The 19,401-nt window shown below is 35.6% G+C and overlaps 1 protein-coding gene across 3 annotated transcripts; it reads left to right on the plus strand.

The window, feature by feature from the left end:
• Window positions 1–14: 14 nt before the first annotated feature.
• CEP76 (centrosomal protein 76) lies at window positions 15–18,814 on the plus strand. Of its 3 annotated transcripts, XM_087931039.1 has the most exons (13): window positions 48–254; window positions 574–721; window positions 3,135–3,290; window positions 3,898–3,982; window positions 5,660–5,884; window positions 6,815–7,000; window positions 7,480–7,577; window positions 8,939–9,067; window positions 11,236–11,427; window positions 12,780–12,946; window positions 13,604–13,937; window positions 16,089–16,306; window positions 17,928–18,814. In XM_087931039.1, the coding sequence occupies exons 3-13, from the start codon at window positions 3,135–3,137 to the stop codon at window positions 18,064–18,066; spliced, it is 1,929 nt and encodes a 642-aa protein (XP_087787165.1). In that variant the 5' UTR covers window positions 48–254; window positions 574–721; the 3' UTR covers window positions 18,067–18,814. The 3 variants fall into 3 exon arrangements, with proteins under 3 accessions (XP_026555208.2, XP_087787165.1, XP_087787166.1); XM_026699423.2 differs by lacking the exon at window positions 574–721 and having other exon boundaries at window positions 15–254; XM_087931040.1 differs by lacking the exon at window positions 574–721 and having other exon boundaries at window positions 172–254; window positions 3,121–3,290.
• The last annotated feature ends 587 nt before the right edge of the window (window positions 18,815–19,401 follow it).

Genomic DNA, 19,401 nt, shown 5'->3' on the forward strand with positions numbered 1-19,401 from the left:
CGTCAGGAAGCCCCGATTGGCTGACGATTGAGCCAATGGGTGCTCGCAGAGCAGAGCGCGAGCGGGCCAAGCAAGCGGGAAGGCTGGAGACGCGGTTGGTTTGGGGCCCCGTTGCCGGAGATGGCGAAGAGTTTTACTCTCGGCAACTGACGCGGTTTCTGCTGCTTGTATTATAACGGCAGTTGGGAGACATGGCTTTGCCGCCAGAAAAAGCCTCGGAACTGAAAGAAATCATTCACCAGCAGCTGACGAAAGTGAGGGTCTTTATTTCGCTGCTGGGCTCTTTCCTTTTAACCACTCCCGTTCTGGCCTTGGTTTGATCTCACTGGTGGTATTCAGCTTGCCCGGGCTTAATTTAGTCATAGTTCTCCCCCGCCCCCGCAGCTCTTGTCCGGTTTCTCCTGAACACAGAAAACGATAAAACTAAGTTCGGGAATTTTATTCACGTAGCCCACCAGACAGAAATATATTAGCTAATGATGATGGGAACTCATCAGTGATGATGGGAATTCTAGGGAAGGCGATTCTAACCTATTTTTATTTGTTCATTTAAAGTCTTTAAATGCTCTTTAGCTATTCCAGGGCATCATTCTGATTCATCAAACCAAGGCGATGTTCAGGCTTGCTTTCACATGCCAAGTCAAAATGTGATGTTTGTGGCTTGGGATGTTGTGACAAGTTGGCTACGGTGGATTATAAAGTATCGTTTTTATTGCCAGAAGTAAGTCTAATTTTGATTGTTGTGTGAACCTTTCACATTGTTGTGTGGAAGAGGTAGGAAAACAGGGAATTTGGCTTTTGCAGGAAAGCTTGTGGACATTGTTTTTTAATGATGATCTGTGTGTGCTTTAAGGCTTACATTGCAACTTCTCCTAAATAAAGATGGAAGGAAACTTTGTGACTGGCAGTTATGATTAGAAATAGTTCCAAAAATCATAAATAGGATAGCTTAACTGCATATTGCTCTCAGGCTACATAATACCACTTTTTTTTGGCTTAAACTTGGTCATTGATCTGTTTTGATGAATTTGAAAAGAAATGACAGGAAAAAAAAGTGGCCTGTTAGAAAGATTGAATTAAGAGGCAATGCACAGTTGTGACTACACGGATACAGGATGGTGAAAATTAAAATTAAAACCTCACTTCTGGAAAAATGCCAGTTCTAAACGTGCAAAAGAAAATTTAGAATGCAGCCGGTAGTTGTTGATCTAGTACAGGTAGTCCTTGACTTACAACATTTCATTTAGTGACCATTTGAAATTACAACAGCACTGAAAAAACTGGCTTATGATTGATTTTCACACTTAGAACCATTACAATATCCTCATGGTCACGTGATCAAAATCAGATGGTTGGCAGTTGATTCATATTTATAACAGTTGGAGTGTTCCAGTGTCATGTGATCACCCTTTGTGACCTTCTGACAAGCAAAGTCAATGGGGAAGCCAGATTCGCTTAACAACCGTGTTCCTAACTTAACAACTGCAGTGATTCACTTAACTGTGATGAAAAAGATTGTAAAATGGGACAAAACTCACTTACAAACATCTCACTTAACAACAGAAATTTTGGGCTAAATTGTTGTTGACTACCGGTAATCATAGTTAAAAGGAAGAATGTTAATAGAATAGATAAGCTGGCCAAAAACTTGTTTGAGCCCAATTTCACTACATATAAAATGAAAATAAAATTGTAAACCCTGGTGCTAAAAGCTCCTTTTCAATTGTAAAAAAATATGTGTTTAAACACTTACAAATCAATAAAATAATCAGTGGACATGTAATTGTATAGAGGGCTATAAATTGTAAACTATCCAAAATTTAACTTACCTAGCTGAATTTAGGCTTTAGTTTCAGAAATACTTATTGTCATGCCTCTGTCGGAGTAAGAATCCGAGGAAGAAGACAAACATGACAGGGAGCAGGAGTGTGACTCTGTTGGCTGTGGAGGAAATTGGGGAAGAGCAAAGTCCGGCTGGGCAGAGCAGGAAAGAGGTAGAACAAGAGAGAGGGGGTTCAGAGGCCCACCCTCTTTCCATCCTAGGGCATGCATGGGGGAATGGAGAAGAGAGCAACGTGGGTCACGTGGCTTACAGGGGAGGAAAGGGCCCTGATTCTCTTCATTAGGCACACCTGGGAAGAGAGTTTAAAAGTGATGCAAACTGAGTGCGGCGTCTGTTGGGAACAAACATGAGTTTATCTTGTGTTGACTTTGGTTATCTGTGCATCCTCCCAACTGGGTTGAATTACTGCCGAACCTTCATGTCTGGAATTCCTTCTCTTGCCCTGCCGAACTAATTACATCATCTTGCCTTGATTGGACTTATAGTTACAGTTTTTGTTGAAAATGTTTTGGACTTGAATCTCTGCAGCCAAAGGCTGTTCTGGGGAGAGTTTTTCTCCAGCCCACAAGGTAACCAGGACATTAGGGGCAAAGTTGGAGCAAATAAAGGGACTCCTACGTATTATTTGACTGTATTGCCTTTGTGCCACACCCCAGATCATCACACTTATACATTTTGAAAAGAGTCAGTTATAAGAAAGAGACAGAAACACTGATAACATCCAGATTTAATGCCAACATTTATGAAGCTTGGATATAAAAATGTATTCTTCTGCTGTTGAGTAGTTTGTAAGAGGAACATTAATATTGCATTTAAAGTCAGTAGCTTAAAAGAGACAGTTACTACAACTTTATAATTGTTTAGATGTTGATTGGATCATGAATATCACAATAATGGATTTTATATCCAATAATATCCAATAATGGATATTAGAGTTGGGGATGGTAGGTTTACAGTCCCTTACAGAAAATTTACCAGTTGGGTCCTGCAAGCTGGTTTAAGTTGGCTCCAATGGAGCTCTGCACTTGCCCTTATGCTGAAAAGTTCTGATAAAAAGATCTTGCCGAGCGGCAGGAAAGGTGATGCTGAAGGAAAGGTGAATGGCCCAAAATATTCTTCTGACGATGGATGCCTATGTCCCTTGTACATTGGAATAAGCCCTTCTAGTGATGGAGGAGCTAATCTGAACTTAATTTCATCTAGGAATTATCCTGCTCTTGTTTTGGAATGACCTATTTGAAAAGTTGGATAGAATATATTTTAGGAATAGTTAACAGATGCTTCCTTTTAGATGGATGTTCATAGCAGGATTCGAGCAGTTCTTGCTGAGACCATAAGAGAAGAATTGGCACCTCAACATCAACAGTTATCAGAAGAAGATCTAATAAAAGCCTTAACACAACGAGGAATCATTGATGATGTTATGAAAGAACTCAACTTTGTGTCTGTGAGTACAGTTTGGCATTAAAAAAAACCCATTCTGGAGCAATATTAATGAGCATAATAAAATTATTGCTCTCCTTGAACAAAGTATTTCTGATAGGCTTCTTTGTTTTGAACCAAAGTTCAAAAAAGGAACAAAAAGGAGATGACAACTTTCGCCTCACTGAATACTTAAAGTTGAGAATAAGCATAACAAATTTCTCCATCCCTGAATTTAATAGGAGTGAGAAAGTTCTACCACCATTACCACTTAGTATGCTCCCACCAAAAAATAAAAGATAAATAAGCATCCTATTTCTCTCTCAATTACAACCTTGTCCAAAATATTGACAAATATACTAGTTTTCATATTAACAAATAAGAGAACATATCTGGGTGTGCTGAAGTGTAATTATTAGAATGTTCTTCTTTAATGCACATTTCAAAAATGGCATACCAAAGAGTTTATTTGCTTATGGGTGTTGGAATAACCTGCTTGTTGAATCATAAAGCTATATCCTTAGGCTGAATATTTTGATAGAATAAAAGAAAGAATAAAAAGAAAGATTTACAGAATTGTAAGAAAATCTGATTTGAAAATGATCTTATTTTTCTTTTAATTATATCTGTAGGAAATAAATGACAGGGAAAGAATTTCCACTCCAAAACCAGCTACACACTTTGTTGACAGGCAACCAGCAGCAATATTGAAAAAAAGTATGTTACATATTATCTTAATAAAACTTTAATGATAAGATTATTTTCATTCTGTGAAATTCATTTCTATTTACACTTCTTTCATTTTCTTTCCCCTCTATATTTTGGGCATCCTTTTGAAAATTCGTTAGTTTATAAAATTTATTTGCTAACCATCTCATATCGAAACAACCCTGTTTCAGTTCTTTTTTCCAGTGAAATCGATCTATCAGGGTAACCTGGTCTACTCAAATATGGGATGGAGTATACTGCTTCTGCTTTTGCCTTTCAGCCCCAATCCACTTAATCTTTCCCCTGGTATAGCTGACAAAGCAAGGAGAGCCTAGAGCAGGGGTCGCCAACCTTTTGGATCTCAGGGACCACCAAACTCATAATTTTAAGTCCTGCGGACCACTAATATGAATTTTGACTGATGGTGGCTTGCTGACATTGGTGGGAAAGTCAGTCCCATATTCCAGAGCTGCAGTAGTCACAGGACTGACCCTTTGATCATCCCGGAGCAGCTGCTTCACCCGGGTGCACTGGCCTGCCCTGGACTGGAGGAGTTGTTTTGGGATGACCAAAGGGCCTGTCTTGTGACTACTGTAGCTCTGGAATATGGGACCGACTTTCCCACCAACGTCAGCAAGCCAGCCCAGGGTGGATTTCCCTCCCCAGCCATTGGTCTTACCTTCCAGTTCCAGCTCGCGTGGCTCTACTCAAGGTTTGTGCTTGGCCAAAGGGTGAGGGCTAGCAGGTTTTCATGCGCAGCCTGGATTAATTGCTTTGGGGGAGTGCTTTGGGGGGCATTCCTCTGTGGACCACCAAAATTTTCTCGCAGACCACCAGTATTCCCCGGCCCACCGGTTGGCGACCACTGGCTTAGAGGTTAATACACCTACCTAATATGCAAGTAGTCCAGGTTCAAATCCCAGAAAGGGTATGGCTAGCTGACACTAGTCCCATTATTTCTTTGTCGGTAAAATATAAATTCAACAGAACTCTTGTTTAATGATGACTCAATGGTTCTGAACAAGTAGTACATATGACCAGTCCTCATACTTGCAAAAGTTGCAGTCACATGATTGCATTCACAGTTATGAAATTGCAGCATCCCACATTTATATGATCACCATTTGCAACCTTCATTATCAACATTCAATGAGCAAAACTCAATGGAGAAGCTGGCAGGAGGTCACAAAGGGTAATCACATGATGTTACATTTAATGTAGAATTCATTTAATGACAGTAAGCAAGAACTGCCACTGCTAAGGAGCATAGTCAGGCAACGTTCTTTATAACCACTTAGCAACTGAAAATCTGGTCCCAGTTACTATTTCTAAGCAAGGACTGTCTGTAATCTTAATCTTTTGCCTAATAGATAAAATATATGTATACCTATAAAAATACACCATAATATGATTGTTAGATCTTAAATAATATAATTCTGTAATACCCTTTAAAATAAGTCACAATTTAGTCAAAAGCAAACATTATTACAGATTTGATAGGAAAATAACTTAAACATTTAAAATAAATATTAGGTGAACAATTCTTATTTTAAAAGTCTTTTAAGCACATTCTTACTTTAAAAGGAGTCTTTTAAGGCTTCTGAAGATCTTATTCCTTTAAAAAAAACATTGTATCTATTTTTACATACCATTTCTACTACCTTATATTTTTCTAATACTTTACAGCAAATATTGATCCAACACGAAGGTACCTTTACCTTCAGGTTTTGGGGGGGAAAGCTTTCCTAGAGCATCTTCAGGAACCCGAACCTTTGCCTGGTCAAACCTGTTCTACCTTCACTCTTTACTTACATTTCCGGAACCAGCGTTTCCACTCTAAACCTGTTCCGTGTGCCTGTGAACCAGATTTCAATGATGGATTTTTGCTTGAAGTACACAGGGATACTTTAGGTAAGTAAATTTGTGCATTGATCAGAATCTAAACATTATAAAAAAGTGACCTTTTTTTTTATTTGAAAGACTGAAAACTTTATATGGACTTTTGTTGAATCAAAGAAAATATTGAATTGATGACTTTTTGACAGAAGGGTGGAAAGCATAACTATGTTTTTATCTTTTCATTTCTTTTTTCTTTCTATCTTTTTTACTTGTATACTCTTACTGTACTGAAAATTATGTATCTGAAAAGATTATTAGATGTCGAAACTCAGAAAGTTGTTTAACCTGAAATAAATCTCAGAGAAATTGATGGGGTTTATTTCTGAGCTGTACAAGATGGCATTCTCAGGGAATTATTTTTTACATAAAGTTTTAAACATTTTAATAAATAGAGCTAGAAATTTGTTCTATAAATAGAACTACTTGGCTTCTCATATAATGTAATCTGAATTTAAATGTGCTCCTCCTTTTTGAAAGAGTTTCTAGCATATTTGGTATCTCACCAGTTTTAAAAACTTGGTAGCCTATTTGGAAATACTGTTTTCCCATTGTGGATTACCTTGCAATGAAATAGCAAGCTAACCAGCTACTTCATTATAGTGAAATTTGTGTCTTCTTCTAATTCAGTGATTTTTCTGATAGAAAAGCAAATGGGAATAAGGTGCTTAACACTTCCCCTACTAACCTTTTTTTTTTCAATCAAAACCAATGTTTCCTTCCCTTACTTCCAATTCCAGCTGTTTTTTGTATAGGATTTAAACTGGTTATAAATAGTTCCAGAAATGTCATGATAAAAACTTTCATGTAATAGTACGTCATGTATATGTGGAATATTCTTTATTAATTTTAAGTGAACTTACATAGATAACAAATAGCAATATGAATGGGAAGTGCTTTTAATTGGAGTTTTTAATTAACCCTAGTTGGATGTGATGTTGACAGGTGAAGGAAGTAAAATGGTTGATGCTACCACTATGCTGTCCATATGTGATCCAGTGCACATTGTCTTGATCAAAACAGACACCTCGGGTGAGACCACATTAGTAGCATCCTATTTCTTAGAATGGCGGTCTGTCCTTAGTGCAGAAAACAGGATAACAAGTGTGGCAGTTGAACTTCTTGGTGTAGGTAAGTTTAAAACCTGTTTTAAGAGTGGGGGAAATGATGTTGGGTGCAACTTTGAAAAAAAAGGTGGAATTAAAAGTGATGAAAATGCATTTCATAGAAATTCTCAAAAATACTTTTTCTGAATTTTAGCAATATTATTTATACATGTAGGAGGAAACAGAATGGCATCTTAGGGTACAACTTCAGAAAGTCTAGTTTCTCTGTTGATCTTCTCTTCATTCTTCAATCAGAGTAGCTGGATCTTTTTCTATTTTTTCCTTTGTTTTGCTAGTTGTTAATAGTCCAAACTGATCATATTTAAATTGAAATTACTGCTTTGGGAAAACTGTCTCCCAGGCTACAAATACATTTAATAATGATAAATCTAGTTATAAATTTAAATAATACTGTATATGGACTGTGTATATTTTGAATGCTTGATCTAGTAAAAGGTCCATTTTCTTAAGTTCAAAAGTTCTTCTATAACTTTTGGTTCAAAGGTTCAGAATCAAAGGTTTCTGTTGGAGTACTTAATATCAAACTTGAAATCTATCCAAAACTTAACAAGACTCTTTCTCAGGAAATAGTTAATACTCAGGTATGTTCTAATTGACAGTAATATTACTATAATTCAGATTTATTTAATGTTAAGCAAATTTTAATATTTATTTCACAAGTTAAAATTTGTGTTTTATCAAGCATGTAGTTTTCTTGAAACATTCTGGTCTCCCTCCTAAGTACAGGTAGTCCTTGACTTACGACCACAATCGAGCCCCAAATTCTGAATGTAAGTGACAGAGTTGCTAAGTGAATTTTGCCCCATTTTACAACCTTCCTTGCCACAGTTGTTAAGTGAATTACTGCAGTCTGATATGGTTTTAAAGTGAATTTGGCTTCCTCATTGAATTTGCTTGTCAGAAGTTCACAAAAGGTGACCCCAGGACACTGCAACCATCATAATGAGTCAGTTGCCAAATGTCTGCATTTTGATCACATGACCATGGGGATGGCCCAACAGTTGTGTGAAAAATGATCATGCCATTTTTTTCAGTGCCATTGTAATTTCAAATGGTCACTAAATTAACTATAAGTCGAGGACCACCTGTAATCAAAGTTAATGTAATATTAAAATCAATATGAAACATGGAATAAGTAACTCTTAATGTTTTTCAAATTATCACATATGGATTCTAGTTCACATTTTCTGTGGCAAATGGCCAATTTATGTGGGAGATAGTACTATCCGATCTGTCCTAAACAATAAAGCTGTTTCTAATTTTGTATGTATTTGATAATTCTTGCCTAATCTTGCAGTAAAAGAAGCCAGGACAAAAGCATGGAGTTTCATGGGAAGGAAAATTTATCTTTGAAATTTTTCTAAAAATTAGTCAATATCCTTAAAAATGTACTACTGGCAAAATATTCTGTTTTGCTATGCCACAACAAGTCTGGATCAAGCTTTAATCATTCTTGAAATGTGTTACTCAGCCACAAGTACACCATTGGTGGGATTCAATTATTTTTTGCTACCAGTTCTGTGGGCATGGCTTGGTGGGTGTGGCAGGGGAAGGATACTGTAAAATCTCCAATCAGAGATGGGATTGGCTGGTTCTCGGAACTACTCAAAATTTCCGCTACCGGTTCTCCAAAACTGATCAGAACCTACTGAATACTACCTCTGAAATACACTATATAATAATGTGTCTTACACTTTATTAACCAAGGACATTCGGATTTAAGATTAGAGCTTAGTTACAGTAGTACATTAGGGCATGTTATTTATATCTTGAATTATATAAATATTTACTGTATTTTGTTAGCAGGATGTTTACACTAGCCATTAGTTTAATTTACACTAGCAGGGCGTATGCTTTCTGATTTATAATGAAACTTTCTGAATTCAGAAAAGAATTATGTAACATACAGTAAAGCACGTGGTCATTGTTTTTTCAATTACAGATTTCTTTAGAACGGCAGAAAACAGCAGAAAAGGAACGTTTGTTTCTTGTGTATGCAAAGCAATGGTGGCGAGAATACTTACAGATCAGGACTTCGCACAGTTCAAGACTAGTGAAAATATTTGCCCAGGTATGGAATATGCCATTCCATATTCTAGACTTTACAGTTCATATAATATGTGACTAAAAGGCTATAGAAACAAATTTACCCTGAACTCAGTATATGTTAACCTTTCAAGTTAGGCCAGTGAGGAAACAGACACCACAAAATCTTAGGAACTTGAGTTATTTACTAGGTAACCCATGCCAGCTGGGTCATCCTTTCAGAGATATTTCTTGCCTAAACAGATAAACAAAATGACCACGTGTAGGCAAAAAAGCAATGGGATTAGGAGCAACTTTCAACTTCCTGCCGGCTTCCCCATGGATGTTGTTTGTAGGAAGCTAGCGGGAAAATTGGAAATAACTCCTCCTCCCCCTCCTCTAATTAGAGTCGAAGAAAACATCCTCACTGGTTTGCTTTTTAGTAAATGAGTTTGAGAATGCACGACCATCTACCTACTTAGCCGATTTACAAATAAGTAAACACTTTCATCATCAGGCCTAATAAACTCTTTCAAAACACCAGCAATATCACCCGCCCCCAAATTTAACTTACATAATTTACACATGAAAAACTGCAAGAAATCTGATGATTATAAAATAGACTATGATTTGCATATTAAACAATGCATTGGAAGGAAAAACTACTTGGGATCTAAGACTTCAATTGTAAAAATTTTAAAAGCCTTGGTTCCAACTTTTTATCTCAACAGACCTGTTTTTTTTTTTAAGTAATCACTATTTTATTCAGACCAATATAAGAGAATCCAGTGATAATTTTTTGATGATTGCTTGGTGCTCTTTCAAAAGATGATCTGTAGATAAGAGGATTATCAATAGTGTGGGAAGATGGTGCTCAGGACCGTAGAGAGAACAAAAGAACAAGTATAGCCATTTAAATTCAAGGGTAGCATTGCTAGATAGAATATTGATGAATTATTTCTGTGTGCATGTACGTAGTTGTATTTTAATTTCCATTTAATATGCATATTGATTCTAGAAAAAAACTTGGCCTGGTTTTCTTAACGATTGCTATTCCCTACTATACTTTTAAAAACCATTGATCCAAAGAAGAATTTATCTTTTTAGTATTTTGCTATAATGAATCTAGCTGCTTTCAGCAACAATTGAATTCATTCCTTATATTGCACATTGTATAAGTGTTGAAAAAATTGACAGTAAAGGTGCATTACAATTAAATACTGAGTGGTTATATAATTTTTCCAATTTGTTACATAATTGGAAACAAAATACTACCAGATATGGTCATTCTACAATCCATTCACTGTAATAACGATCGTCTTGATATAGTCTATATATGTAGAGTTGAATATAAATTCAGATAATTTAAAAATGAGTGAAATTCCTTTCATTTCTGGTTACCAAAACCAATGTCATATAAGTAGTAGAGTGGTGATCTAGGAGTAGAGACACCAAGATTCAAAGGTTGAATACAGTGGAGCTTTTTAGAAAACCTTGCGCTAGCTACTGTATTTATATGAAAGCAAGACACTTCTATGTTCCCGCCTGCAAAAAAGACTAGACAGAAAAAGTGGTATAAAGGCGGGCTAACATCCTGTACAATGACTAGGTTCCCTGCCTTTTCAATTTTACCAGGTTAACTACTGACATTAGTCCTGAAGCTTTCTCCTTCTCCAATAAATATGTGTATGTGTCACATTTGTGTATAATTGCCTGCACTCTAGTACACTAAAAATGGAATAAAATAAGGCACCATATTGTTTTCCTATCTATATAATCAATTATTCTCTTATACAAATCCACAAAATAGCCCTCAATTTCCAGCAGAAACAGCAAAAAAAGGAGGGGGAAGAAAGGAGGAATGAACAATTGCTGAAGTTGAAGCCTGTGCTTCAATTATATCAGAGATGGAGTTGAGGCAGAAAGCAAGCAAGTGGCTAGAGAGAGAGAAAAAAAAGAGAAGACGAATATATATGTTTTTTAAAGAATTAACATTAAGATCTTAAGATGTAGCACTCCCATATGACTTTATCTGGATTTAGAAGCTAAACGAGATATATTTTGAGAAACATCCTGAAAAAAGACAGTAGCAAATAAAACGAGTTTCGTAAAACAGTGGCAACTATTTTTCATCTTTATTCTTCATAATAATTTTTGAAGCATACAGAAGTTTACTTGATTTAATGCACTTTTTCATACACCTTTTACATTCAGGATGAAAATGGGATAAACAGGCCAGTATGTTCATATATTAGGCCACTTCGAGCAGGTCGACTCCTGGACACACCTCGGCAAGCTGCCAGATTTGTCAATGTGATCGGTTATGAAAAAGCCCCTATTATTGGGGGAGGAAACAGTAAACAAGAACAATGGTGTTCTCTTCTGGCCTTTCTCTGTAGAAACAAGGTATAATTTAAATTTTAATTCTTCTCTATTATTAACATAGTTAAAGCAATTTTGAATATGATTCAGATTTAGGGCTGCCAATGGCTTTCATCCAGAAGCCCTGTGCTTTTATCATGACTCTGAACTAATGAAACAATGCAGTTTAGATGATTTTACATGTTATAGTATAGACATAAAGAAAACAATGGTTAAGCAGCAGAGTTCAATGTGTGCCTTTCCTAGTATTATTAAATAAGGAACAAATCCTAGCATATATTTCCTATATAAAATAATGAGGTATTTGCCTTATAGTAATAGGTTCTGAGTTTTCCTTCTCCAATAAATGTGTGCATAATGTCATTTTCCAATAGCATATAATCAGTAACATCTTGTTAACCCAGGGATATGCAAAATCCAACCATTTAAAAAGAAAACCTGAAGAGCATTACAGGTAGTCCATTGAAGTTCCAACCAATCTACTTGGGGTATTATGATGCAGATTCAAAGTTCTGTCAGTTGGGCTCTTCCCCCTGCCCCACTCCTCCCACCATTACATCACCACATTTTGGGCACTTGGCAACCAGACCACATTTGCAGCACCCTGCAGTTACATGACTACATTTTAAGACATTTTGCCCCAAACCAACACTTACTTCTGATTTTTAGCAAAGCTGCATTCATAGGAAACCATTGGTTTGCTTAACAACTGCCACAAAAAAGGTTGTAAAATCGGGTTGGTCGCATGACTGATCTCCTTTACAACCATCACAAGTTATGACTGTGATAGGCAGGCTTAATTATGGGTATAACTCAAGGACTACCTTTGTTTTTCCTTTGGATCATGCTGAAACTATTCGGATTCTGACATTTGGGAAGGGAAAGTAAATTTCAGAAATGAATTCCGTAAAGTAGTTTAAGGTATTCTGGAAATAGTACAAAAATTATTTCCATAAGATGCTGAATTATTTAAGAATGGGAATGGGACAGGATGGTAATAAAATTGTTGGTAATCTATGAATCTAGACTAATGGTAGATGTGCGTATATGTTCTGTTCTATTGAGAGATTTAGAGAATATTTTGCAACCTTTCATTTTTCCTGTCAATTACACCAATCCAGACATTTACAAACATCAAATGTCCAGGCTAGGAAATGATTCATCTGTAGAGGAAGAGAATATTTTGCATATTCCAATATACTTATAACAATAAATAATGTAATTTGTTTGACCCAAGAACTCCTATAATTCTTAGACAGTTGCTACATTAGTTACAATATGCCACTGACACCTTAATTAGATATTAAGTTTTACTTTGTTTAAAAAAAAAAGTTCTTATGAGTGTGTGTTTTACATTTAATATATCTTCTCTTCAGGGTGATTGTGAAGATCATGCTAACCTTTTGTGTAGTCTTCTGTTGGGATTTGGGATGGAAGCGTTTGTTTGCGTAGGAACAAAAGCTAAAGGCACTCCTCACACATGGGTGATGACTTATGGGACTGATGGAGTAACTACTTTCTGGGAGAGTTTAACAGGACATAGGTAAGAAAAATAGTAAAAGTATGTCTAGCTATGACAATTCAAACATCAAAATACAAACTCTATTGGAAAGCAATTAGTTTTGTTTAATCATTCATTACATCAAATTATTATTTAACAAAAATGTAACACACTACCTCATTAAAATGGCATGCAAAATAATTACTATTCTGCACTCATGTACAATCCATGAGAATAAATGTTTAGCCCAAAAGTTAATTTCTCAGTCTATATAAGTGGCAAAATTCTGGTTAGGTGGCTTGATTGTATATATTTGCCAGGAACTTAAGGCAACCAGTATTTCAATATAACTGTCATCTTTTCAGGGAAATTTCACAATGGAAATGTCTGTTTTGGTGGCATAAGAATGAAAAGTGACTAAAGTACAAGGGTGAAGATAGGATAACTAACTGTCCTGGTGAAATGCTGCATTATGAAATGAAGAACATAGATTCAGGATTAGCTCTTAAGTTTGCATATATATTGATGGATGTATTGTTGAATAAAAGTGTGTATTCTGGAACCCATCCCTGTATTTTTAATCATAGTTGAGCAACCAGCAACACATCTATGCCAACATAATGTCAACTAAAAAGCTAATCCATTAAATTACTTTAAAATTTAACTTCTGCTATATTAAGGTATGTCTTTGTTCTTTAGGTACCTCCACAACCCTGTCAAACCCGATGATCCTCCAACTGTTAAGCAACCCAAGGCACTATACCCTTACAGAACAATAGGATGTATCTTCAATCATCAGAAGTTTTTGGCAAACTGCCAGCCTTCTGATGCTGTAGAAATTTGTATCTTTGATTTGCATGATGAATCCAAATGGAAACCAATGAGTGGAGAAGCAATTAAATCTGTGTGTTCTCCAGGGGCCACAACTGCACTTCCATCTTTTCCTCCTCTCTGTAATTCCACAACTGATGCTGCATCAGCAAGCAATGAACTAGAATTGCAATTTAGAATGTTAGTCGTAGAACATAGGAAGGTAGGTATCTTTACTTGGTAGGTGCTATGAAATACATACATTTACTTTAAAAAAAAAGAAAGCTAAATTACTTTTAAGTTACTCCATCCCTTGTAAACAAAAAATAGATTCTTTGAACACTGGTTGGGCATCTTAGTTACCACTTTGTATAGCTAAAAGCTCATGATCAAATAATTGCTGGTTTTAAACTGGTAATATTTTTAATAAATCCAGAACAACTTTCTGGTGAACATTTGATGTAGATTCCATAATAACTTTTTTAAAAAAATTACTTAAAATTTAAGTGTATGCTTCTTTAAAATTTACCTCATATTTTTTTTGTTATTCTTAAATGCTGCATCTAGGTATCTTAAATGTTTCTTCTGTTTTTTAAATTGCTCCTATTTCAGCTTCTGTCCTTGATTCTTCTACAACAGTACTGGCAGTACTCCTATCATATGACATAATTTCTATCAGACTCAGTAACTTTGCTTTCAACTCAAATCTTTTTCATAAAGGTTTATGTTAAAAGAGTGTGGCTGGTTAGAACAGCCAGAGTCAAGTAGGATTGGAACTAATTCTGGCAAGGGCTAATGAATTATAGTTGCTTAAGTAAATCTGACAACAGTTCATTATTGTTTAAATAAAAATAAGAATGTATACCTATATTCTAATAAATTCTGAGTAGAAGTACAGATACCCCTTGTTTAACGACCACAATTGTGACTGGCAAATTTGTGGCTAAGTAAAGTGGTTATTAAGTGAGAAATCAGGTTAAAGTGACTGCTTTCCTTTACCTACCTCTTCACCCTTTGGAATGAATTCACTATTTTTCTAAAAAATTAAAAAGCACATGGTGATTTTTTCTTGATTATGACATCCATAAGTTTGTTTACAGTAGTGAGCATTGCTTTGTGTAGTTATTAACCTTTTAATCTGGATAAATATAGGATTTTTGCATAATCCTGGATTTTTTTTTCTGAGTATCTTAAATAATAAAGTAGAAAAGATGAAAAAGTTTCATTTGTACATAATCCCTGGATAGAATGGTAAAGCCTGAAGATTTTATATTATTCTTTGCTGGGCAAAGTCTCTAAAGAAGCTCAGAGACTTAAAGCCAGGAGTGGGATTCAAATTTTTAACAACCGGTTCTATGGGTGTGGCTTAGGTGGTGGGTGTGGTTTGGTGGTCATGTGACTGGGTGGACATGGCTTGGTGGCCATGTTATTGGCTGGATGTGGCCAACTCAATATCACTCACATCGAGGCACACATCTCTTCGCCTGGCCTCTCATGATTGGGGATACTGCAACAGTCGTAAGTGTGAAAAATGGTCATATGTCACTTTTTTCAGTGCCATTGTAACTTTCAATGGTCACTTCACACAAGCAAAGTACCAGCAAAGGAGGGGGGAAAACTCCAGAAACATTCCTGAGACAGGAAGACTAGTCCTGCCAAGAATGTAATAAGGGTTAACAGAGAGACAGTTTCTGTAAGCAACACCAGAATGTTTCCTTCCTGCCTTCCTTACAGGATTAGGCCAGTAATTTCTTCTAACAACCAGTTCTCCGAACTGTTTAGGATGTTAACAACCGGTTCTAGCAAATAGGTGCGAACTGGTAGAATCCCACCCCTGCTTAAAGCCTAGAGATTCTATGTCATTCATTATACCACTGAGTGGCAGATCAAGGCAGTTAATATTTTTATTTTTTTTTTCTTACTGTACATTTAAAAAATTACAATGCTCAAATTACTTATGTGCTAAACGATATATAGCTTGTTTCTAGAACTCTCTCTACCCACCCACCCACCCCCAAAATACTGTTAGGATAAAAAAAAATAGTTTATGGTGTTTGCATTTTGTAATGTGGTGTAGACCCATTTTGTCCTGCACATTTCCAGCTAAACCTTACAAAAAAGTCAAATAACATAATATTGTTGTGTTCTTCAATTTTCAAGAGAATTTGGCCATCTCTGTAATGTAACTTACATTTTTTGAAAGTGCCACCTTCTATCAGAAAAAAAATAGGGTTAAGGTTTTTTTAAAAAAAATTAGCTAAATTGTGAGTTGCTTTTTCTAAAGACAAACCAGCAAAATTAGTTGTTATTCCATCTCTTATAATTAATGGCAATTATCAACTCCTTTTATGTTTTTTGTTTTGTCAATGTACAGGATCTTGGCCTTGCAACAGTTTGGGACGACCAGTTATCTTATTTCTTGTCACCAGCTTTGGCAGCCTATGAACTTGAACGCACAACAGGAATTTCTTCAGGAAATGAAGAATTTCAAGATATTATCAGGAGGGCTGTACCAGACGGTCATACATTCAAAGGATTTCCCATCCACTTTGTATATAGAAATGCTAGGAGAGCATTTGCTGCATGTCTTCGGTAAAATTTGTTTCCTTTTTTCAATATAATTTTTCTCTAAGATACTGGTCTAATACTATAATTCTGTATAAGATCAATAGCTGATGAAACAGAATGGACAGATCATGTGGAAATTATGACAACCAGTTCAGTGTAGTGGTTAAGATGCTGGCCTACAAACCAAGAGACTTGACTTTTATGCAACCTTTAGGCATGAAAGCTGGTTGGGTGACTTTGCGCCACACACTAAACACATTTCCAAGGTGGTGGTTCTGGGGGAAATAGGAAGCAGAAATATGAGGTATGTTTGCTGCCTTGAGTTATGTATAAAAGAGGCAGGATAAAAATCTAAAAACAACATTATGAATGCTTTACGAGTTGACAGAGTAATACAATATCCATAGCTAGCAGAAACAAAGTCAGTTTGAATGTACCTCCCCATAAGTAACAAGACTTTTATGGGAGAATACCGCCACCACTGATATGGAAAATTTGTTTCATTACTTGCTGAGTTTATTGAGAAGGATTTCAGAATGAGTTTCTGGATCCATTTTAATTAGACTTTTTTTATTAATAGCTTTGATTGCCTTGGTATATGGCCTGACCCAGGAAAGTAAGCCTGCCAGTTCTCCTGACCCTGTCATTAGCTTTTGGTATTATTGCCATAGTATGCTTTGACAAGATTGAGGGTATTTGCTTCCATTCCTCTATGCACTGTCTGAGTTCAGGAGAAGGTATGAGAGACTACTGCTTGTCACCTAAGTTTACCTGTAATTATTTGCACTTGTATTACCTGGCCAATGGATAAATCCAGAATCTAAACAACTATGCTATTGCATTGAATATTAATTTATTTAACTAAAAAACCCTGGTTGGCTATATAAATTGTGTCAATAGCTGCAATTTGGTTTCTGGGGACCTGGTTTGAATTATACAGATCTGCTGGCACAAGATGGATCATAGCTCATAAAACCGATAAATGTGTTCAGTCAAAGCACAATGAGCCTGGTTGTAAGACTTTAAATAATATGTTAGGAGGCATAATAATGTATACTATGTATACTATGATGTATAGATTAGCAAACTAGTTCAGTATGGTGGATGGGTTAATGATTTTTTTTCCTGGCTTGAAAATCACACTCAACCAAAAGATTAGAAAATGTGTCTTTTGAGAAGGGATTGAAGGAGTTGAAAGTATATTTAGCTTTGAGAAAAGACAACTGAGAGTGGGATATGAGAGCATTCTTCAAATATCTAAAAGTATGTCACATAGAAGATTAAGTTCTATTCTTTCTGGAGATTTAATGGATTTCAGATATATGAAGGTATTTTTGAATGACAATTAGAAAAAACTTCCTAATAGAGAGAAGAACCAATTATCCAGAAATGCAGAAGGCTCTTTTTCATTGCTTTGTTCAAGCAGAAGTTTGATGGCCAATCCATTTGAATTCCTACCCCGATCAGGAGGTTGGATTTGATAGCCTAAATGACCCCTTTCAAATATTTTATTATATAATATGATTCTAAACTAACTTGAATAAGTTAACCTTTTTGTGTAATAATTAGAATTCTCAACATGTATATGTGTTATTTATTTCAATCAAATTACAGTAATGCTTACTGTTTCTGTTTCTTTAAATAGATCTCCTTTCTGTGAAGAAATTCTGTGCTGTAGAGGGGACCAAGTGAGACTTGCAGTTCGTGTCAGAGTGTTCACATATCCTGAATCTGCATGTGCTGTTTGGATCATGCTTGCTTGCAAATACCGTTGTGTACTTTAAGAAATTGTTTGCGTATATGAGTGAAATTGTGTGCTTTTACATGCAAACCTTAAAGAAAGTCAAATATTTGTGTGTGTTATGGATGCAAACTGTTCTGGTCTCAAACCTGGTTAAATAGAATTCATTTGGATTGATTTTAATGGACTTAATTTCTATGTCTACTTAGATGTATACATTAAAGGAGCTATTTAAGGCTATGGAGGATTGCCATTCAGCTTCCTCAACTTTCAAAGAGTTAAAAAAGGCAGTCTGTGATATCTGACATTTTAAGAGCCTTTTAAAAAAAACCTGGAATCACTATTTTGGGTCCATTTTAAATGAAAGGAGGAATTGGAAATGATTGTCTCTATATGCTAACTGTTCCTATCCTTAAAATCCTGAAAAAAAGCCAAACAGGCCAAAATTCAGCTAAAAATGCTGATTTTTTTATTTTTCAGAGTTAACCTCTTTGGAGGTTCCCCATTTCAGCTCACTCTCTTAATTCTGAATAAAAGCAGCATCCGTAACAAAAATCATGCCACTTAAACTCAAGTATATTGCCTCCAGATTTTGGCAGCACAATCTTATCACTCCTGATTTCAGGAGATTTTAAAAACAAATATTTGAATGCAGTATGGTGGATCCCTAATAAAGGATACTGCTATACTGTTAGTATTGATCTATGTAATTTTATACTGTATATCATGACAGAAACTGTACAATGTATTTTGTATATTTTATTGGAATAAAATCTGTGTTAATGATTTGCAGAAGTTTAAATTGGTAAAAATCTAAATCAGGTTTCTAACAAAAAACACTCAAAGTAATTAAAATATACACAGTTTTCTTTTGAAAATCCACCAAAATGATAAGTTGGAACAACCTATAGAATCATACTGTGATAGTTTACACAAAATATAAATACCAATCAAATAGAGAAAAGAGATTCATTCTGTCTATAGGTGTTACGGACAATGATTAGTGATATGAATATGCATACTTCCATCAAAACTCAAGATCAGTTAATCTAAAATTCAGATTTTGATACTATATTGAAACTAAATATATTGTTTATGTTTATTTTATTTATTTTATTTGTCAATCAAATGCTAGTTCCTGTTCAGTTGCCTATTATCTGCATAGCAGACCTTCTTGCCTCTAAATATGCCAGCCACAGCTGCCGGTGAAACCTCAGGAAATCTTGTGGTTTAGAGCACAAATTCCAGTTCCAAGGCTCACTAAATCTTCGAAGCCCAACACAACCATATATGAACTGTATCCATCTGTCTGAAGCAGCCTCATTAAATTCATGCCAAGGCTCCTGGCCCAATATGATTTCCTGTTGGGTTTGTAGAA

Source organism: Pseudonaja textilis, chromosome 3 (genome assembly GCF_049901715.1).
Source record: "Pseudonaja textilis isolate UNSWEBS1 chromosome 3, rPseTex1.2, whole genome shotgun sequence".
In the NCBI taxonomy this organism is placed as follows: Eukaryota; Metazoa; Chordata; class Lepidosauria; order Squamata; family Elapidae; genus Pseudonaja; species Pseudonaja textilis.

Coding starts and splice junctions, on each gene's coding strand:
- CEP76 (XM_026699423.2), top strand. CDS start 192: ATGGCTTTGCCGCCAGAAAAAGCCTCGGAACTGAAAGAAATCATTCAC. Junction 11,428..12,779: donor CCTTTCTCTGTAGAAACAAG/GTATAATTTAAA, acceptor TCTTCTCTTCAG/GGTGATTGTGAAGATCATGC. Junction 16,307..17,927: donor GCATTTGCTGCATGTCTTCG/GTAAAATTTGTT, acceptor TTCTTTAAATAG/ATCTCCTTTCTGTGAAGAAA.